This window comes from Anabrus simplex, chromosome 3, assembly GCF_040414725.1.
Source record: "Anabrus simplex isolate iqAnaSimp1 chromosome 3, ASM4041472v1, whole genome shotgun sequence".
Classification (NCBI taxonomy): domain Eukaryota; kingdom Metazoa; phylum Arthropoda; class Insecta; order Orthoptera; family Tettigoniidae; genus Anabrus; species Anabrus simplex.
Window position 1 is genome coordinate 265,173,764 of NC_090267.1, and position 16,681 is coordinate 265,190,444.

At 40.8% G+C, this 16,681-nt stretch overlaps 1 protein-coding gene across 1 annotated transcript in view; it reads left to right on the plus strand.

Moving 5' to 3' along the window:
- Positions 1–15,938, plus strand: part of LOC136866226 (zinc finger CCHC domain-containing protein 10) — a 160,997-nt gene extending 145,059 nt beyond the window's left edge. The window contains exons 3-4 of the mRNA XM_067143010.2: positions 6,271–6,661; positions 15,458–15,938. Coding sequence (XP_066999111.2) covers positions 6,271–6,652 — 382 coding nt within the window. The 3' untranslated portion in view covers positions 6,653–6,661; positions 15,458–15,938. The remainder of the gene's footprint in view (positions 1–6,270; positions 6,662–15,457) is intronic.
- Positions 15,939–16,681: the final 743 nt, after the last annotated feature.

The window sequence follows — 16,681 nt, forward strand, 5'->3', positions numbered from 1 at the left end:
CAAATTTAATCAAAATAAACTGTGGCATTAATTCTATGAGAAATTATAGCGGGAGTGAAACTCTCTTAAGATATATCGGATATCGCATTTTGTGGATTGGCTTCCCAAGTAAGACTGATACTTTTCCTCGTTCCGACACGGTTCCTCTAGCTGATGTAACCGTGCTTCGCTACGGAATTCTACACTACACAATTCTAAGTTAAGTAGTGTACACGTTGTAAGATTGTATCAGTGTAATGGCAGGCCCTCTTGCCTACTATCAGTCACAATCAAGTTGGGGAGTTTTAAATATGATGGTAGGCCTACTTGCCTACAGCCAGTCAATCTAGTTGGGCAGTTTTCATTATAAAGGCAGACACTCATTCTCCACCTGCCTTTTTACATCCTCAGAAACACTGTATTTGTGGTTTTCCCAGCTGAGGTCAACAACAGTAGGAATGTCGCAGTTAAAAGCAATGAAATACTCGATCAAATGGAAAACACATTTTCTCACTTTTAACGAACAGTACTAAGCTGCCGATCTAAGTCCAAAGTTCCAGGGCTGCAATGACCAGGCCGCAGACAATCGTGAACACTCCTCTGCCATTACTCCGCTATCAGTGCCTCAAGATTAGGGATCGAATAGCTGTTAATACTATGATGAACTAGTGTGTTACGTACCATTAATATCAGAAAATGTGTGAACCCGGGGAATGGCTTGCTAAAGAAGACACTTATCTAACTCCCCAGCTACTTTGCCGCCAATATTCAGGGAGGCTGTTATACTCGGTACGCATAAGACACAAAGCATATCACAACAAACAATGATCAATGCAATGTAATTGTTGATCGATGTTATGAGTTCTATATGGTTTTCCTTCACATTTACTTTTCTTCGGTGGTATTAGGGCATCTAATGTGAAGTGAGTCCGTCCTTTCGTGACTCCCTCTTGTTTTATTATTCAAGCGATCGTTCTTTACGATTTTTTCTGATTTTTATAATACATGCGTACATACATTATCATTATACACCGTTATGCCTTTCAGCGTTCAGTCTGCAAGCCTCTTTGAATTTACTAAACGTCGCCACAATCCTCTATGTGCAACTAGTGCTGTGGCCTCATTTAGTACTATATCTCTTAAATCGTTAGAAACTGAGTCTGACCACCGTTGTCTTGGTCTCTGTCTTACTTCTATTCTCTTACCTTCCATATCAGAGTCCATTATTCTTCTAGGTAACCTATCCTCCTCGATTCGCCTCATATGACCCCACCACCGAAGCCGGTTTATGCGTACAGCTTCATCTATCGGGTTTATTCATAACTTAGTCTTTATCTCCTCATTCCGAGTACCCTGCTACCATTGTTCCCACCTGTTTGTTCCAGCAGTCATTCTTGCTTTCATGTCTGTTACTTCTTACTTGTGAATAAAGTATCCCGAGTCCACCCAGCCTTCGCTCCCGTAAATCAAAGTTGGTCTGAAATCAGACCGATGTAAAAATAGTTTCGTCTGGGAGCTGACTTCCTTCTTACAGAATACTGTTGATTGCAACTGCGAGCTCACTGCATTAGCCTTACTACGTCTTGATTCATTCACACTTACTATATAACCATCCTGTGAAAACACACAACCTAAATACATGAAATTCCAGCTTTGTATCAACAAAGTATCAAGAAAGAAGACGAGGTGCTCAACTAAGTGGTATGTTCCGAGCTGTCAGCGGAGAGATGGCGTGGAATTACATTAGTAGATGAATAAGTTTGAGTGGCGTCTTTAAAAGTAGGAAAGATCACAATATGAAAATAAAGTTGGAATTCAAGACGACAAATTGGGGCAATAAATTTCCAGTTTCTTTGCAATCACTGAAGAAAAGGCTAGGAAAACAACAGATAGGGAATCTGCCACCTGGGCGACTGCCCTAAATGCAGATCAGCATTGATTGATTGATTGATTGATTGATTGATTGATTGATTGATTGATTGATTGATTGATTGATAACAATCTGACATTCGATTCTGTTGAATTTCTTACTTGCGTCAATTTAGTCTTCGAAAGGCTAATTTTCATACCATACTCATTGCACCTATTTTCAAGTTCCAAAATATTAGACTGCAGGCTCTCGGCACAATCTGCCATTAAGACCAAGTCTTCAGCATAGGCCAGACTGCTTACTACATTTTCACCTACTTGAATCCCTCCCTGCCACTTTATACCTTTCAGCAGATGATCCATGTAAACTACGAACAAGAAAGGTGAAAGATTACAGCCTTGTCTAACCCCTGTAAGTGCCCTGAATCAAGAACTCATTCTACCATCAATTCTCACTGAAGCCCAATTGTTACCATAAATGGCTTTAATTGATTTTAATAATCTACCTTTAATGCCATAGTCACCCAGTATGTCGAACATCTTTTCCCTCGGTACCCTGTCATATGCTTCTTCTAGATCTACGAAACATAAACACAACTGTCTATTCCTCTCGTAGCATTTTTCAATTACCTGGCGCATACTGAAAATCTGATCCTGACAGCCCCTCTGTGGTCTGAAACCGCACTGGTTTTCATTCAACTTCCTCTCAACCACTGATCGCAACCTCCCTTCCAAGATGCCAGTGAATACTTTGCCTGGAATACTAATCAATGAGATACCTCTATAGTTGTTGCAATCCTTCCTGTTCCCTTGCTTATGGATAGGTGCAATTACTGCTTTTGTCCAATCTGAATGTACCTTACCGCCAGTCCATGCTAATCTTACTACTCTATGAAGCCATTTCATCCCTGCAGTCTCACTATACTATTATAATTTCAGGTCTAATTTCATCTATTCCTGCTACTTTATGACAGTGGAGTTTATTTACCATCCTTTCCCCTTCCTCAAGCGTAATTTCACCATCATTTTCTTCCTCCCCATGAGCTTGGTTGTTCCCAACACCACCGGGAAGATTTCCTTTTACATTGAGAAGATCTTCAAAATATTCCCTCACCTTGTCCAGCAATTCCCTGGGATCTATTATGAGTTCACCTACCGGGCGTGTTGGCCGTGCGGTTAGAGGCGCGCGGCTGTGAGCTTGCTTCCGGGAGATAGTGGATTCGAATCCCACTGTCGGCAGCCCTGAATATGGTTTTCCGTGGTTTCCCATTTTCACACCAGGCAAATGCTGGGGATGTACCTTAATTAAGGCCACGGCCGCTTCCTTTCCTATCCCATCGTCGCTATAAGACCTATCTGTGTCGGTGCGACGTAAAGCCCCTAGCAAAAAAAAAAAAAGAGTTCACCTGAATTACCCAAAACACTCATTTCCTTTTCCCTTCCCTTCCTATGATTCTTTATTACTGTCCAGAAAGGTTTCCCTACTGCTTGACCTAGCATTTCCAGGTTATTACCAAAAATCTTCCCACGACTTCTTTTTGGATTCAACAACTATTTGTTTCGCTCTGTTTCTTTCATCTACGTACAGTTCCCTGTCGGCATCATCCCTTGTTTGGAGCCATACTGATACGCGTTCTTTTTACGTTTACAAGTTGCTCTCACTTCATCATTCCACCAAGATGTTCGCTTTTTCCCATTCCCATGCTGTTTCTACAACAGCATATCGGTATGCCACCCATTCTCCTTCTATATCTTGAACCTGTCTACTGTTCGGAACTTCTTATTAATCATATCCATGTACTTCTGATTTCCCCGTCCTTGAAATTGTCTACCCTTATCCGTGTGCAGACAGATTTCACTCTCTCTATCCTAGACCTAGAGAGACTTAGTTCACTACAGATCAGATAGTGGTCTGTAATATCTAAAAAACCCGGAAAGCCTGTACATTCCTAACAGTTTCCTGAATTCGAAGTCGATTAAGATATAGTCTGTTATGGATCTAATACCCCTAGCCTCCCATGTGTAGCGGTGAATAGCCATTTGCTTGAAGAATGTATTCGTAACTGCTAAACCCATAAGTCCAGCAAACTCTTACCATTCCTATTAACTTCCATACCTTCCCCACATTTACCAGTCACCCATTCGTACCCTTCAGTTCTATTTCCATTAACACTGTCCTATCCTTGCTTTTGACCCTGACTACGATCTTACTCAATGCTTCATAAAACTTGTCAACTTCATCCTCATCTGCACCTTCACATGGTGAATATACTGAGACAATTCTCGTCCTAATTCCTTCAACTTCCAAATCTACCCACATCATTCGCTCATTTACGTGCCTAACATAAACTATGTTGCGTGCAATGGTATTTCTGATAAACAACCCTACCCCATACTCTGCCCTTCCCTTTCTCACACCCGTCAAGTACACTTTATAATCTCCTATCTGTTCCTCAATATCTCCCTTTACCCGAATAGCGTTTACTCCTAGCAATCCATAATCGTCCTCTTTGATGACTCAGCCAGTTCTACTTTGTCTTCCATAAGCCCCATTAATATTGATAGCTCCCCATCGAATTCCATTTCGTTCGCCAAGTTGTTTCCAATGGGTCCCTCGCCTGTCAAATGGGAGTGGGACTCCGTTACTCCCATAGGTCGGAGGCTTGCGTAAAATGTTTTGAACTCGGTAAATTCATGAAGCAGGATGCTACCCTACCTACACATAGTCAAGTGAGGATCTCTCCTCCAACGGGGTAGGGACCACCGGTGGATTGTATAGTCCTAGCCGCCCTAGCACAAGGAGGGCCGTGACTCAGAATATGTCCGAGATGCCCACTTCCATTCCATTGCAACTGGTATCCCGACTCTCTGGACCATTTACTAGACCATTCAGCCGTTGCCCATGGTTCATGAACTAGGACGTGACCACAGTAACCCACAACATGAACCATGAAATCCACTGCAAATTTCCGTGCGAAGAACGGGTACACACTCTAGTTTATCATATGATTTTTAGTGCTGGAAGTGTTCAGTTCGCCTGGTGCAGGACTTTCTTTTTTAATTCCATGGGCGACCTGCGCATCTGGACGTAGGGTGATTATAATGAGGTAGAGAGAGGGTAAAACCTGGTGTCGGCACTTAGCCTCCTCCTGTTGAGTAACACTAAGGGGTGTGCTCAAGGCTGAAAAGTTTCTATCTGACAGACGAATCACCATCAATAGCGTCATATGCCCTCACTCCACATGAACACTGAAGATAGGTTTGGATTGAATACAGGCTTGTCGAACTGAGTGGCTCAGGCGGTTGAGGCGCTGGCCTTCTGATCCCAACTGGGCAGGTTCGATCGTGGCTCAGTCCGGTGGTATTTGAAGGTGCTCAAATATGTCAGCCTGTGTCTAGATTTACTGGCACGTAAAAGAACTGCGGGACTAATTCTGGCACCTCGGCGTCTCCGAAAACTGTCAAAGTAGTTAGTGGGACGTAAAGCAAATAACATTATTATTATTATTATTATTATTATTAATCCAGGCTTTTGGCACACAGTCTAGTAATAAATTGTATGCCATCACTTCTCCTAACCTGCCCGCCAGCATTCTGACGGTGACAATTTGTTCTGCCAATGGGTCCTGAAGCGCCTAACCGCGGTGTCAGATCGTATAGATTTGCCTCAACGATCATGACCCCCAGGTGGGCTAGATCTAGGGTTAATTAATTTCGTTTGACTATTTCTGGCCGGGTGCAGCCCTTGTAAGGCAGACCCTCTGATGAGGGTGGGCGGCATCTGCCATGTGTAGGGAACTAATTAATGGCGTGTGGTCTCCTGAGAGGCCTGGTGCAGGTCTTTTGATTTGACTCCCATTGGCGACCTGCGCGTCGTGATGAGGATGAAATGATGATGAACCTACACCCAATCCCCTTGCCAGGGGAATTAACCAATTACGGTTAAAATTCCCGACCCTGCCGGGAATCGAACCCGGGACCCATGCGATCAAAGACCAGCACGCTTACCATTTAGCAATGGAGCCGGACTGTAGGTAACTGCGTATTATTTTGGTGGAGGACAGTGTTATGTGTGGTATGTGAGTTGCAGGAGTGTTGGGGACAGCACCAACACCCATCCCCGGAGTCATTGGAATTAACTAGTGAAGGTTAAAATCCCCGACCCGGCCGGGAATCGAACCCGGGACCCTCTGGACCAAAGGCCAGCACGCTAACCATTTAGTCATGGTGCCGGACAGATCTAGGGTGATAAACATCAACAGAAGAATGAATGAATTAAGGAATTGTTTATTAGAACTGTGATGGTGCATTTCTGAAGATACCGTACATTGTTTTGAGAGTTATGTTCCTGTCATGGAGGATAATATATAGTATATAATACTACATATCAGTCCTCCTGATCTTTTGTGTTTGCTTTTCCAGGCAGCAACTCCAACAACAACAGCAACTCCCGGCAGCAGACGGTAAGAAGAAAAAGAAGAAGAAGGATGCAGGCTCTAGCAATTCTGACAGCTCCGATAGTTCAAGCAGTAGCAGTAGTGAAGATGAAGACACTTCTTCCAGTTCTTCCAGCTCCGGTACCAGTTCCTCGTCATCCAGCTCAAGCGGTAGTAGCTCTAGCTCTTCTTCCAGTGACTCTTCCTCTGATTCGTCAAGTCCCAGCGAGTCATCGTCGGACTCTTCTGATGAAGACACCAAGGAGCAGAGGGGAGCAGTGAAGGATCGACAGCGCAGGAGAAGCACAGACGAAGACAGCAGATCCGCAGTGTCTGGCTGTGTGGTGCAAATCGATAAGGGATCGTGAAGCATCAAGGTACATATTATCTTTCATGTTACTATTTGTATTAACGGGAAGGTATATTCAAGATCGGACAAGTTGATAAAAAAATAGTTGGACATCAAGGTATAGGATATATCAAAAGAAATGTTCTGTGGTAACTATTAGGGATGGAAATGTGTGTAATTATTTTGGATTTTTAGTTTATCTAAACCTTCATTTTTATTTTTATTGCACATTAAATAGGCTTTTAGAGAAATTTTCTTTTTTTGTAATTTTTATTGGGAACACTAGTTCATGGACATTTTAGTTTTTCTCATATCAAGCAGATTTAGTACCATTTCCTGTATTATTCCTGTATATAGGAACCTGGAGTGTAGCCAGGGGGGTGGGGGAAGAGAAATTACTGGAGGTTAGAATCGCCCTCTCCCAATTGAATTTTTTACAAAAGAAAATAAACAGAAACTGTCAAACAAGTGAAAGTCGACTCAATGGGTTGGCTCTTTTGAACATTCACAGAGACATAATTATAACACCAACATATATCTTGAATCTAGTTTCTAAGAAGCCTTGAAAGTTGTATTTTAGGTAGTATTTTGAACTTTGCTGCAAAACTGTTGACCTTGATCTTGTTCTTGTTCTGTATTTTAATGTAAGATTTTATAGTGTACCGGAACTGCAATCTGAATATCAACATAATTTACTTGTATCAATGTTCTTATAATGACACTATCGGGCGAGTTGGTCGTGCAGTTAGGAGCGCGAAGCTGTGAGCTTGCATCCGGAAGATAGTGGGTTCGAACCCCACTGTCGGCAGCCCTGAACATGGTTTCGCGTGGTTTCCCATTTTCACTCCATTTCCTCTCCCATCGTCGCCATAAGACCTATCTGTGTCGGTGCGATGTAAAACAAATAGAAAAAAATAAATGATGACACAAATGCATGCACAAGTACCTTAAATATGTTATATAATTTTGTAACTATAACCCCCCCCCCCCCGTAATCGCTCGATCCTGGCTACACTACTGATAGGAATTCTTCTTAAATGCTATTTTATACCTGTATTTACCGGGCAAGCTGGCCGTGTGGTTAGGGGCGCGCAGCTGTGAGCTTGAATCCGGGAGATAGTGGGTTCGAATCCCACTGTCGGCAGCTCTGAACATGGTTTCCCGTGGTTTCCCATTTCCACACTGGGCACATACTGGGGCTGTACCTTAATTAAGGCCATGGTCGATTCCTTCTGACTCGCAGCACTTTCCACACCCATCGTCGCCATAAGACCTATCTCTGTCGGTGCGATGTAAAGCAAGTTGTAAAAAAAAAATCTACCTCTATTTATTCGTTCGTACTATAGGAAACTACTAAATACATTTTTTTTGTTTCCTGAAGTGAATGATTTCCTGTTATCTGGTAAAACATATCTGATTGAATATCATCATCGAGACTTTCTTCATTGAAGCCAGTATTGCTGGTTGCCAGTAAACTACTCTCCGCAGAATACTGCATCATTTCTTTTCGTTGCCCTAACCCTTTAATCACATTGCATGAAAGCACTTGAGTTCCCACTAGTCCTGGTTCTTTATTTTCACAAGGATTGACTAGGGCTTCCATAGTGTCATTTAGTTGCAGCGTTTTGGCTTCTGGTAAATATAATTTGACTGTGATTAGTGTGAAAGAAGCAACAACACCAGGAGCACATAAGAATACTAACCACAGGGACCTTCCCCTATCCCGTGGGTACACCGCCACTCGCACAGCACTTCGGAAATTGCAAATCTGTTTTTAAATATTGGTTTAGGTCCTAACAACATATACAAATGATAGTGGGTACTAATCATAGGCAAGGCAGAACTACGGTAGCTATCATCCCATGGTCCCGCTCATATGGTGGTACTAATCACAGGTACTGCAAAAGCCGACCGCACGATGCTCCTGTGTGCTACTAATCACAAACCTATTTCGTACCTAATTTAGTGGTACTACGCGCAAGTAAAAGCGACCCATGATGTTCTCCGCGTGGTGGTACTAATCACAAGTAGTTTCATGGTTGCAAGACAGTCATCCCTTGGTCGCCCCTTTTAGTCGCCTCTTACGACAGGCAGGGGATACCGTGGGTGTATTCTTCGTCTGCGTCCCCTACCCACAGGGGGTTGTGTGTTTGGTCCGCGAGAGGTATTTCATTTCCCTCAAATCCGCCGGCAAGCCGGTTAGGACCCCCCTGAGTATCACCTCCCCTGCTATTCATTTTTCAGGTTTTGTTCAATTACTCAGTGAAGGAAGGGTCTGACCCGTATATTTACTCTATATACTTTTAAAGTAGACTAAATTTGCTACAATTGAGACCAGGCCGAGCTCTATAGGCTACAGCCGTTGGTTCCCAAAATACAGTTCTTCGAAAATAGGCCATTTTTCCCCCCCCCCCCAAAAATGTTAATTTTTTCAACATGGTCACTTATTTTGTGAAATATCTTCTAAAATACACATCCCACGTCAACTATTATATGAAATGAAGTTGTAGAAAATTTAATTAGCTTTCATTTGAGACCAGAGAGGTACCTGTAGGCCCAGCGGTTCTCTCAAAAATGGCAGATAAAAAAAACAGTCATAAGTGGGTTTGGGGGGGGGGGGGGGCAATGCAAATAAACTGTTCTCACGTCTATGGTTTTATTGTTTTTATTGGAACCTTCATTTGTACACTGTCCACAAGATTCTCCCTTTTGTCCACTCAGCTGGACATTTTTTGTACGCTAAGGGCGCGCACCTCTACCTTTAGGATACGATGGCTCTACAAGATCTTATGGATAAAAGTGAATACGACATGTTCACAAAAGGATCATTCACCATTCGCCGGTCTGACAAGTTTTGGTCTGGGTTGTGGTCAGACCTAACAACTGAACAGAAGCTGATGTGATCCATGAAAACCTACGGTGGGTTGACCCAAGGAAGTGGAATCTCCGACAATGTTCTGGCAAGGTGGACAACAGGAATGGTGTTTATGGTGAACATATGTGAAGAACTTGAAAGGTTTTGCAGCATATCATATCCTACTGGAGAGAAGCATGTAGGCATGAGACCTTTTAGAATCGTCCGAGCCGTGCGCGTAGAGGCGCGTGGCTGTGAGCTTGCATCCGGGAGATCGTGGGTTCGAGCTCCACGGTCGGCAGCCCTGAAGATGGTTTTCCGTAGTTTCCCATTTTCACACCAGGCAAATGCTGGGGCTGTACCTTAATTAAGGCCACGGCCGCTTCCTTCCAACTCCTAGGCCTTTCCTATCCCATGGTCGCCATAAGACCTATCTGTGTCGGTGCGACGTAAAGCAACTAGCAAAAAAAAAAAAAAAAAAAAAATCGTCCGAGATAACAGTGATGTGGAAAAACTCAAAATCTGGTTTGCTCTCCACCCCCCATTTCCCAAAACTGACAGTTTGCTTTCCATCAGTAGTGGTTTACTGACATGTCCTTAGGATTTAAAGGACGACTTCAAGTATTCAAGTATGAATTGGCCCCGTTCTCGATGTCTATGTTCAATGAACAGGGGATGCGCAAGGGCACAAAATCCACTCTGCCTTCACTCCTCTTTCTAGACACACGCCGATAGATGCCAGCACTCACGTCGTTTTGGATGGTGGCTACCTCTTGCACAAGGTCGTGTGGCAGCGGAAGAGCACAGTTCGATCACTCTTGGCGCGTTATACCATCTACGTTCGTAACCTCTTTGAGAAGAACGTCTCCATCTTTTCTGACGACTACCCCAAAGAAGCTACAAAAACACCCCACCAAAACAGCGGAACGGCTCCGGCGCTACGCAGCTCATTCCAGCTACGAATTGATGTTCGATGAATCCACAGTAATTCAACTTGCTCAAGAGCATGTATTGGGCAGTGAGAATAATAAGAGACGCCTAATAACTCTTCTTTGTGACGCCTTTCAGAAGGAGGGAGTAGAACTGGCTGTTGCCGAAGAAGATGCGGATCGAGGGATCGTCATGACAGCTCTTTCAAAAAGAACAGTAGCCGATCGGGTCGTCATAGTTTGAGAGTACGTCGACCTGCTTCTTCTCAATGGTTTAGGCGCTGAAGAGAAAAACGTCTACCTTCAGAAGAGTCTAGTTGCTGTCATCACTCTACGACCTCCTACAACCATCAGGACTCTTAGCGATCACCAGGGACGGTACTATTCACCCACGCGTTTACCGGGTGCTCAGCACCGTTTGGCCAAGGAAAGACCAAAATCACCACACTCCTGAGCAAGTGGAGATCTTACTTCGGCCAGACTCCACCCCACAAGCTATGAGAGAAGCGGGCATCAAGTGCTTTGTGGCTCTATATGGGGGTGACATCGCGAGGGATACTTTGGATTTCCTGAGGTTTAAGACGTTTGTCACTTCAACGAGCATAAACCTCGCCCGTTTGCCACTGACAGAAGATGCCGCAGGCCACCATGCAGCAAGGTGCTAACTCCAAGTGCAGAAGTGGTGGGGAGTCAACTTGAATCCCACTGATTGGGGGTGGAAGCTGTCTTCCCAGGGACTCTCGCCCATCCCCACCACCATGGATCCCGCACCTCCTGCCCTTCTGCGAAAAATTTCATATAAATGCAAGAAAGAGTGCTCTGGGAGCTGCTCGTGCAGAAAGGCTGGGCTCCAATGCTCAGTTCTCTGCCAGTCATGCTGTGGCAAATTGTGCATTAACATCCCGGATGTGGAGCTGATATGCTCGGACGATGAAGATGACCCGACTACAGACTGGGCGCTTCTCCAAGCGTCCTCTCCAAGTGTCATCGAGACACAATCTTCATGCGACCCCAAGCCCGGGGCATCTAAGATAAAAAGAAAGGCATGATTTGGCAACCAAAACACAATTCCTACATGATTTTATTAGTTTTCTTTATTGTGTAAATGTAATTTGTCCTTATAGTAGGTACCATGATGTTTGTACAATCATTTGATCATGTAGGTATATAAAACAATGTTAATTCCCAATAGGTATATTATCTTTTTCTTTCTTCATCAAACAATTTTTTAACAATAACAAATTTAACTGTTTGATAAATAAAACCATAAAAAAGACCTGAAAACAGTTTATTTGAATTTCCCCCCAAAACCCACTTATGACTATTTTTGGTTATCCTCCATTTTTGAGAGAACCGCTGGGCCTACAGGTACAAGTCTGGTCTCAAATGAAAGCTAATTAAATTTACTACAACTTCATTTCATATAATAATTGACATGGGATGCGTATTTTAGAAGATATTTCACAAAATAAGTGACCATTTCGAAAATATTAACTTTTTGGAAAAAATTGCCTCTTTTCGAAGAACTGTGTCTTGGGAACCAATGGCTGTATAGAGCGCCCTCTGGTCTCAAATTGTAGCAAATTTTGTCTACTTTAAAAGTATACATTGTAACGATACCGATAAAACCCTTCCTTCACTGAGATATTGAGCAAAACCTGAAAAAAGTCCGAAAATTTCATGGTTTTTTCGGTACACCACCGCTCGCACAGCACTTCGGAAATTGCAAATCTAGTTTTTTAATATTGGTTTAGGTCTTAACAACATATAAAAAATTCGGAACGACCGGACCTTTTGCAAGCACAGATGTACATCGTGACTGGACTACTTGCCGTCAGACCTGAAAGAAAACTGGAGGTGTGAATTTTTGTTTGTACATCAGAAACTTACAAAAATGCTCTTAAATACATATATTTTACAAAATAAAAACTAACATCTGGAAAAAAGCACCCACACAGTTGTGCGTGTCAGGACTTAATTCACTCCTTACAAGAAAAAACGAGGAAATTCAGCTCAGTACGTGTGGAAATATACTGTATACGTACATGATCAAATGTTCTAATTTACAGTGTGGAACAATTTAAAACAATTAAAATCTTATATATTATTTTTCGTACATCATGTAAGAGTACTATTTTTACAGTCCTTTTGGTGGCAGCACCTAGCACTCCCATATGCATTGCCTGTACAGAAACCTAGCCCGCACAATTGTACATATCAACATTCAAAACCTCATGGTATTACGTACAATGTTTATCTTCACAATTTACATTCACTAACCACTTCATTGATTACATTCTGATATTTGGTAAGGCTCCTAGATTAATACGAATGCAATAAATAAATACTTACTTTTGGCATTACTGCTTCCCGCCATCTTGCTGATCAACTGTATGTTTAAACTCTTCTTCCTGCACCCTGGTAGTCAAGTGCAAAATAAAAACAACTGAAGTACATGCTACGTGACTCGCGCAAGCACTGCACCCTGGTCTAGTGCCAGGAAAACATCAAATACGCTCAGACGTAAATAAAATACGAACCTGCACAATTGTGCGTACACGGTCTGAAAGGGGTATAACAATACTTGATTTGTAACTGTTAGTTTCTTCAGTCTGTCGAACAGTAACTGAGTCAAAACTGAAAAGAAAAGGCTTCAAATATAACAACAATACTTGGATGAAATTGGGATTCATGTAATGGAAAGACCTACTCATAATTTGTACCTGAATCCCATAGAGCATCTATGGGATTAATTAGGAAAATGAGCGCCAGTTAATCCTGACACCCTTCAGGATCTGCAGAATGCTCTTCAAGATCAATGGGAGCAGTGTACACAGAACAAAATTGTAGCATTAATTTATTAGGAGCATGTCGGAGAGGATGGAAGACATAATAAAAGCGAGAAGTAACAATACACACTTCTAAAGTGGATAAAAATGTTGCTGAAATGTAGTAAATGAAAATCAGTAAACAAAACAGAAGTATTACCTGTAGAAAAATGTGTCAGTGAAGTGTTAGAGCTGATAAACATTTTGGCGTTACCCATGAGCAGCTGGAGGTGTGCACATCAATTGCATGTTACTTCTGTCTTTCTTGAACAGTTCATTTAATTTATTCAGAAAAAGATACCTTTTATTCATTTTCATTTTCTAAAATGATAAATGATGGTATTAAATTATAAAATAATATTTGATCTCCCAAAGTTTATGAGAATTGAAAAATAAATCTCAGTTTAAGGAAAAGAAATAAGTTTTGGGCTGTTAGCCAATCCGTATTAGTTTTGCCACTGAGAGGCAGCTAGACAATAATAATACTTAATGATACTTTATTAACGGTAATACCATTTTACATAACAGTAACAAAACACACTAAAACGAAAGTTCAATGGAGTATAAGTAGAAAAATATATACAGATATATACACAGGTTATATTACAAGTAATCACAGGAAAATAATAGTCAATTCTGGAGATAATGTAAGTGATTTCTAAATTTTGACAATGAGCAGTTAAATGTATCAATATCCACTTTGTTTAGAGATCTTGCTTGACATTCGTTCAATTGGCCCATTGAATGCGTAGTTAGTTCTATGCCAATTTGTAGACAATGTATTCTTGAACCTTGTGCGTCTGTCTGGTACATGTACGTTAATTTTTGCAAGGAGTTGTGGACAATTCACAAAGGAATGAAGCAATTTAAAAAGGAAGAGTGTATCCAATAATTCACGGCGTTGTGACAGGCTATGCAGATTTAAGGACTGTTGTAGGGATGTATCATCAACATTATCATATGAGAATCCTGCTCTAAATGAATATAAAGGAAGAAATTTATGTTGTACTGAATATAATCTATGGATAGAGGTCTAATGAGGAGGGTTCCAAACAGGTGTACAGTATTCTAGTATAGGGCGTACCATAGACACATACAGCAATCGATACATAGCTAAATTCGAAAATTCTCTAGAATATCTAGTAATGCAACCCAATATTTGAAATGCTTTCTTACAAATATTTTCAATATGTTCGTTAAATGACAGATTATAACTGAATAAAATACCAAGGTCATTAACTTGTGAAACAGGAGTTAGAATGTTGTTATTACTAAATTTGTACTGAAATGATATTTTCTTCTTGTTTTAAAAACCGATATTATTTTACATTTCTCATGATTAAGTTTCAACCCATTTTGAATACAGTACTTTTCCAGATAATGTAAATCTTCTTGAAGTTTTAAACAATCGAGTGGACAATTAATTTGCATAAAAATGTTTGCATCGTCAGCAAACAAAAGCAATTCAGAATTCTTAAGTATGTTTTTAATGTCATTTGTGTAGAGAGTAAAAAGTAAGGGTGCAAGGTGAGACCCTTGAGGAACTCCACTGGTAACAATAATAGGCGCAGAAAATTGATTCCTTATTATAACAATCTGCAGGCGATTTTTAAGATACAATTCAAACCATGAGAGGAGAGGCCCATTAATTCCGTAGCCTGTTCGTTTTTGCAGCAAGATATCATGGTCGACAGTGTCAAAAGCTTTTGAGAAGTCTGTATAAATGCAGTCCACTAGTACTGAATGTGATCCACTCAGCTAACATGATGTTTAAGGGTGAAGCTATCGGTGGAAGAGACCAAGCCCAAGTCAACCAGCTGCTAAGATGGTCAACACAATCCAATCACCAGGCAAGGAGTCAACCATAAACCAATAAGGGTCTGGCTGCAAACCAAACCAGTTAGAAACTTAATGCATTGTAATAAATACCCCTGCATTTCCAGCCATCACTACAGTTGCTCTGTGTGTGATGCAAAGGAAAATTTGACTAAGGCAGCCACAGCTAAGGAAGAGGAGTTCCAATATCCAACAACTCTACAGCCCCAAAAATATTACTTTCAGTGTGTTTTTTATATAGATAGTTATATAGTAATAACTTGTAGAATATGTACATAAAAAGTGGAATTAAGTCCTGATCTTTTGTTTATGTTGATTAAAAATTATTAGTTTGGATGTTTCTTAAAATATTTTCTTAATGCTCTTTTTCTTTTAAGGTGTTCTGAAGATGACGATGATGAGCTGGACAGGTATAGGTGATAATTTGGTGAACTGAAGATGACTCTTTTTCATCCCCTCGGAAGGGTAATGACTAGTTTTCAGTACCCGTATGTTTTTTAAAAATATAGCATGTACGGTTAATTTGGAGACTGGCATCTATAAATGGTAAAAATCTGATGAGCTGATGTAAGCCTATTTGTATGGTGATCTGTTGCTCACAGTAGACAATCTTCTTCACCTTTCCTTGTGTAATTGGTTGCAGCTGTTTGAATGCTCAGTGCAAGTTGTGGTGATAGTCTGCATTTGGAACGAAACAACTCACCTTTTAATAAAGCAGTTTCAACCATAAAAAATGTTTATCAAATTAGATATTTTAGAATTCAAATATTCAACATCATGTTGAAAACAATTCACTGCTCATTTCTGTTTTAAATGATTAACATTGACTTGAATCCTCAATGAAGGATTTTTAGCGTATAGGTAAAAAAAAAAAAGATGAAATTTTATTGAGAATTTAGCTCAGTTACATTTTATTGTTTATCTCTGACCATGGCCTAGCAACCTGTAAAGCTTGTTGACACCTTGTTGAATGTTGACAGATGAGGAAATTTACAGTTGTTGGGTATGAACTTGAAGTGACTTTGACCCACCTTTCAAAACAAAAGTGACAAAATAGCTGTTATGTAGCATTTAAATATTATTGTGAACTATATAATTAACTTTTCTTTAATTTTATTTTTATTTTAAGCAAGACATGGAATGAATCTGCAGTTTATGTTATGAAGATGATACACCATTCACCATCTCTTTGTTGATTTGTTTGAGCTTCTATGGAGTTCTTTCTTTTCTTCTTCCACATCTCTTTCTTTCTCCTTTCCTCAGTCCCAACTGTGCTGCTCTTCTCAACTTTCCCTGGATACTGTTAGAATTTCAGTTTCCAGTTTTTAATTTCAACATACAGTAGTATCTATCCCTTATTGATTGATTATAAAATGTGGTTTATCACTCAAATTTGATATGATAAATTTTGGTTACAACTCATATAAGAAGTTGAATAAGTAAATGGAGTCCAGATACTTAAATAAAGCTTAAGTAAAAGCTAGAATTGAGGAGATCAGGAAATTTGAAAGGATGTTAAGATTTTTTATACATCTGTGAAATGTTAAATAATTATCGTATTCTCTCACTCTGTACTGGTCCGACTTGAATCATGAGTCGGA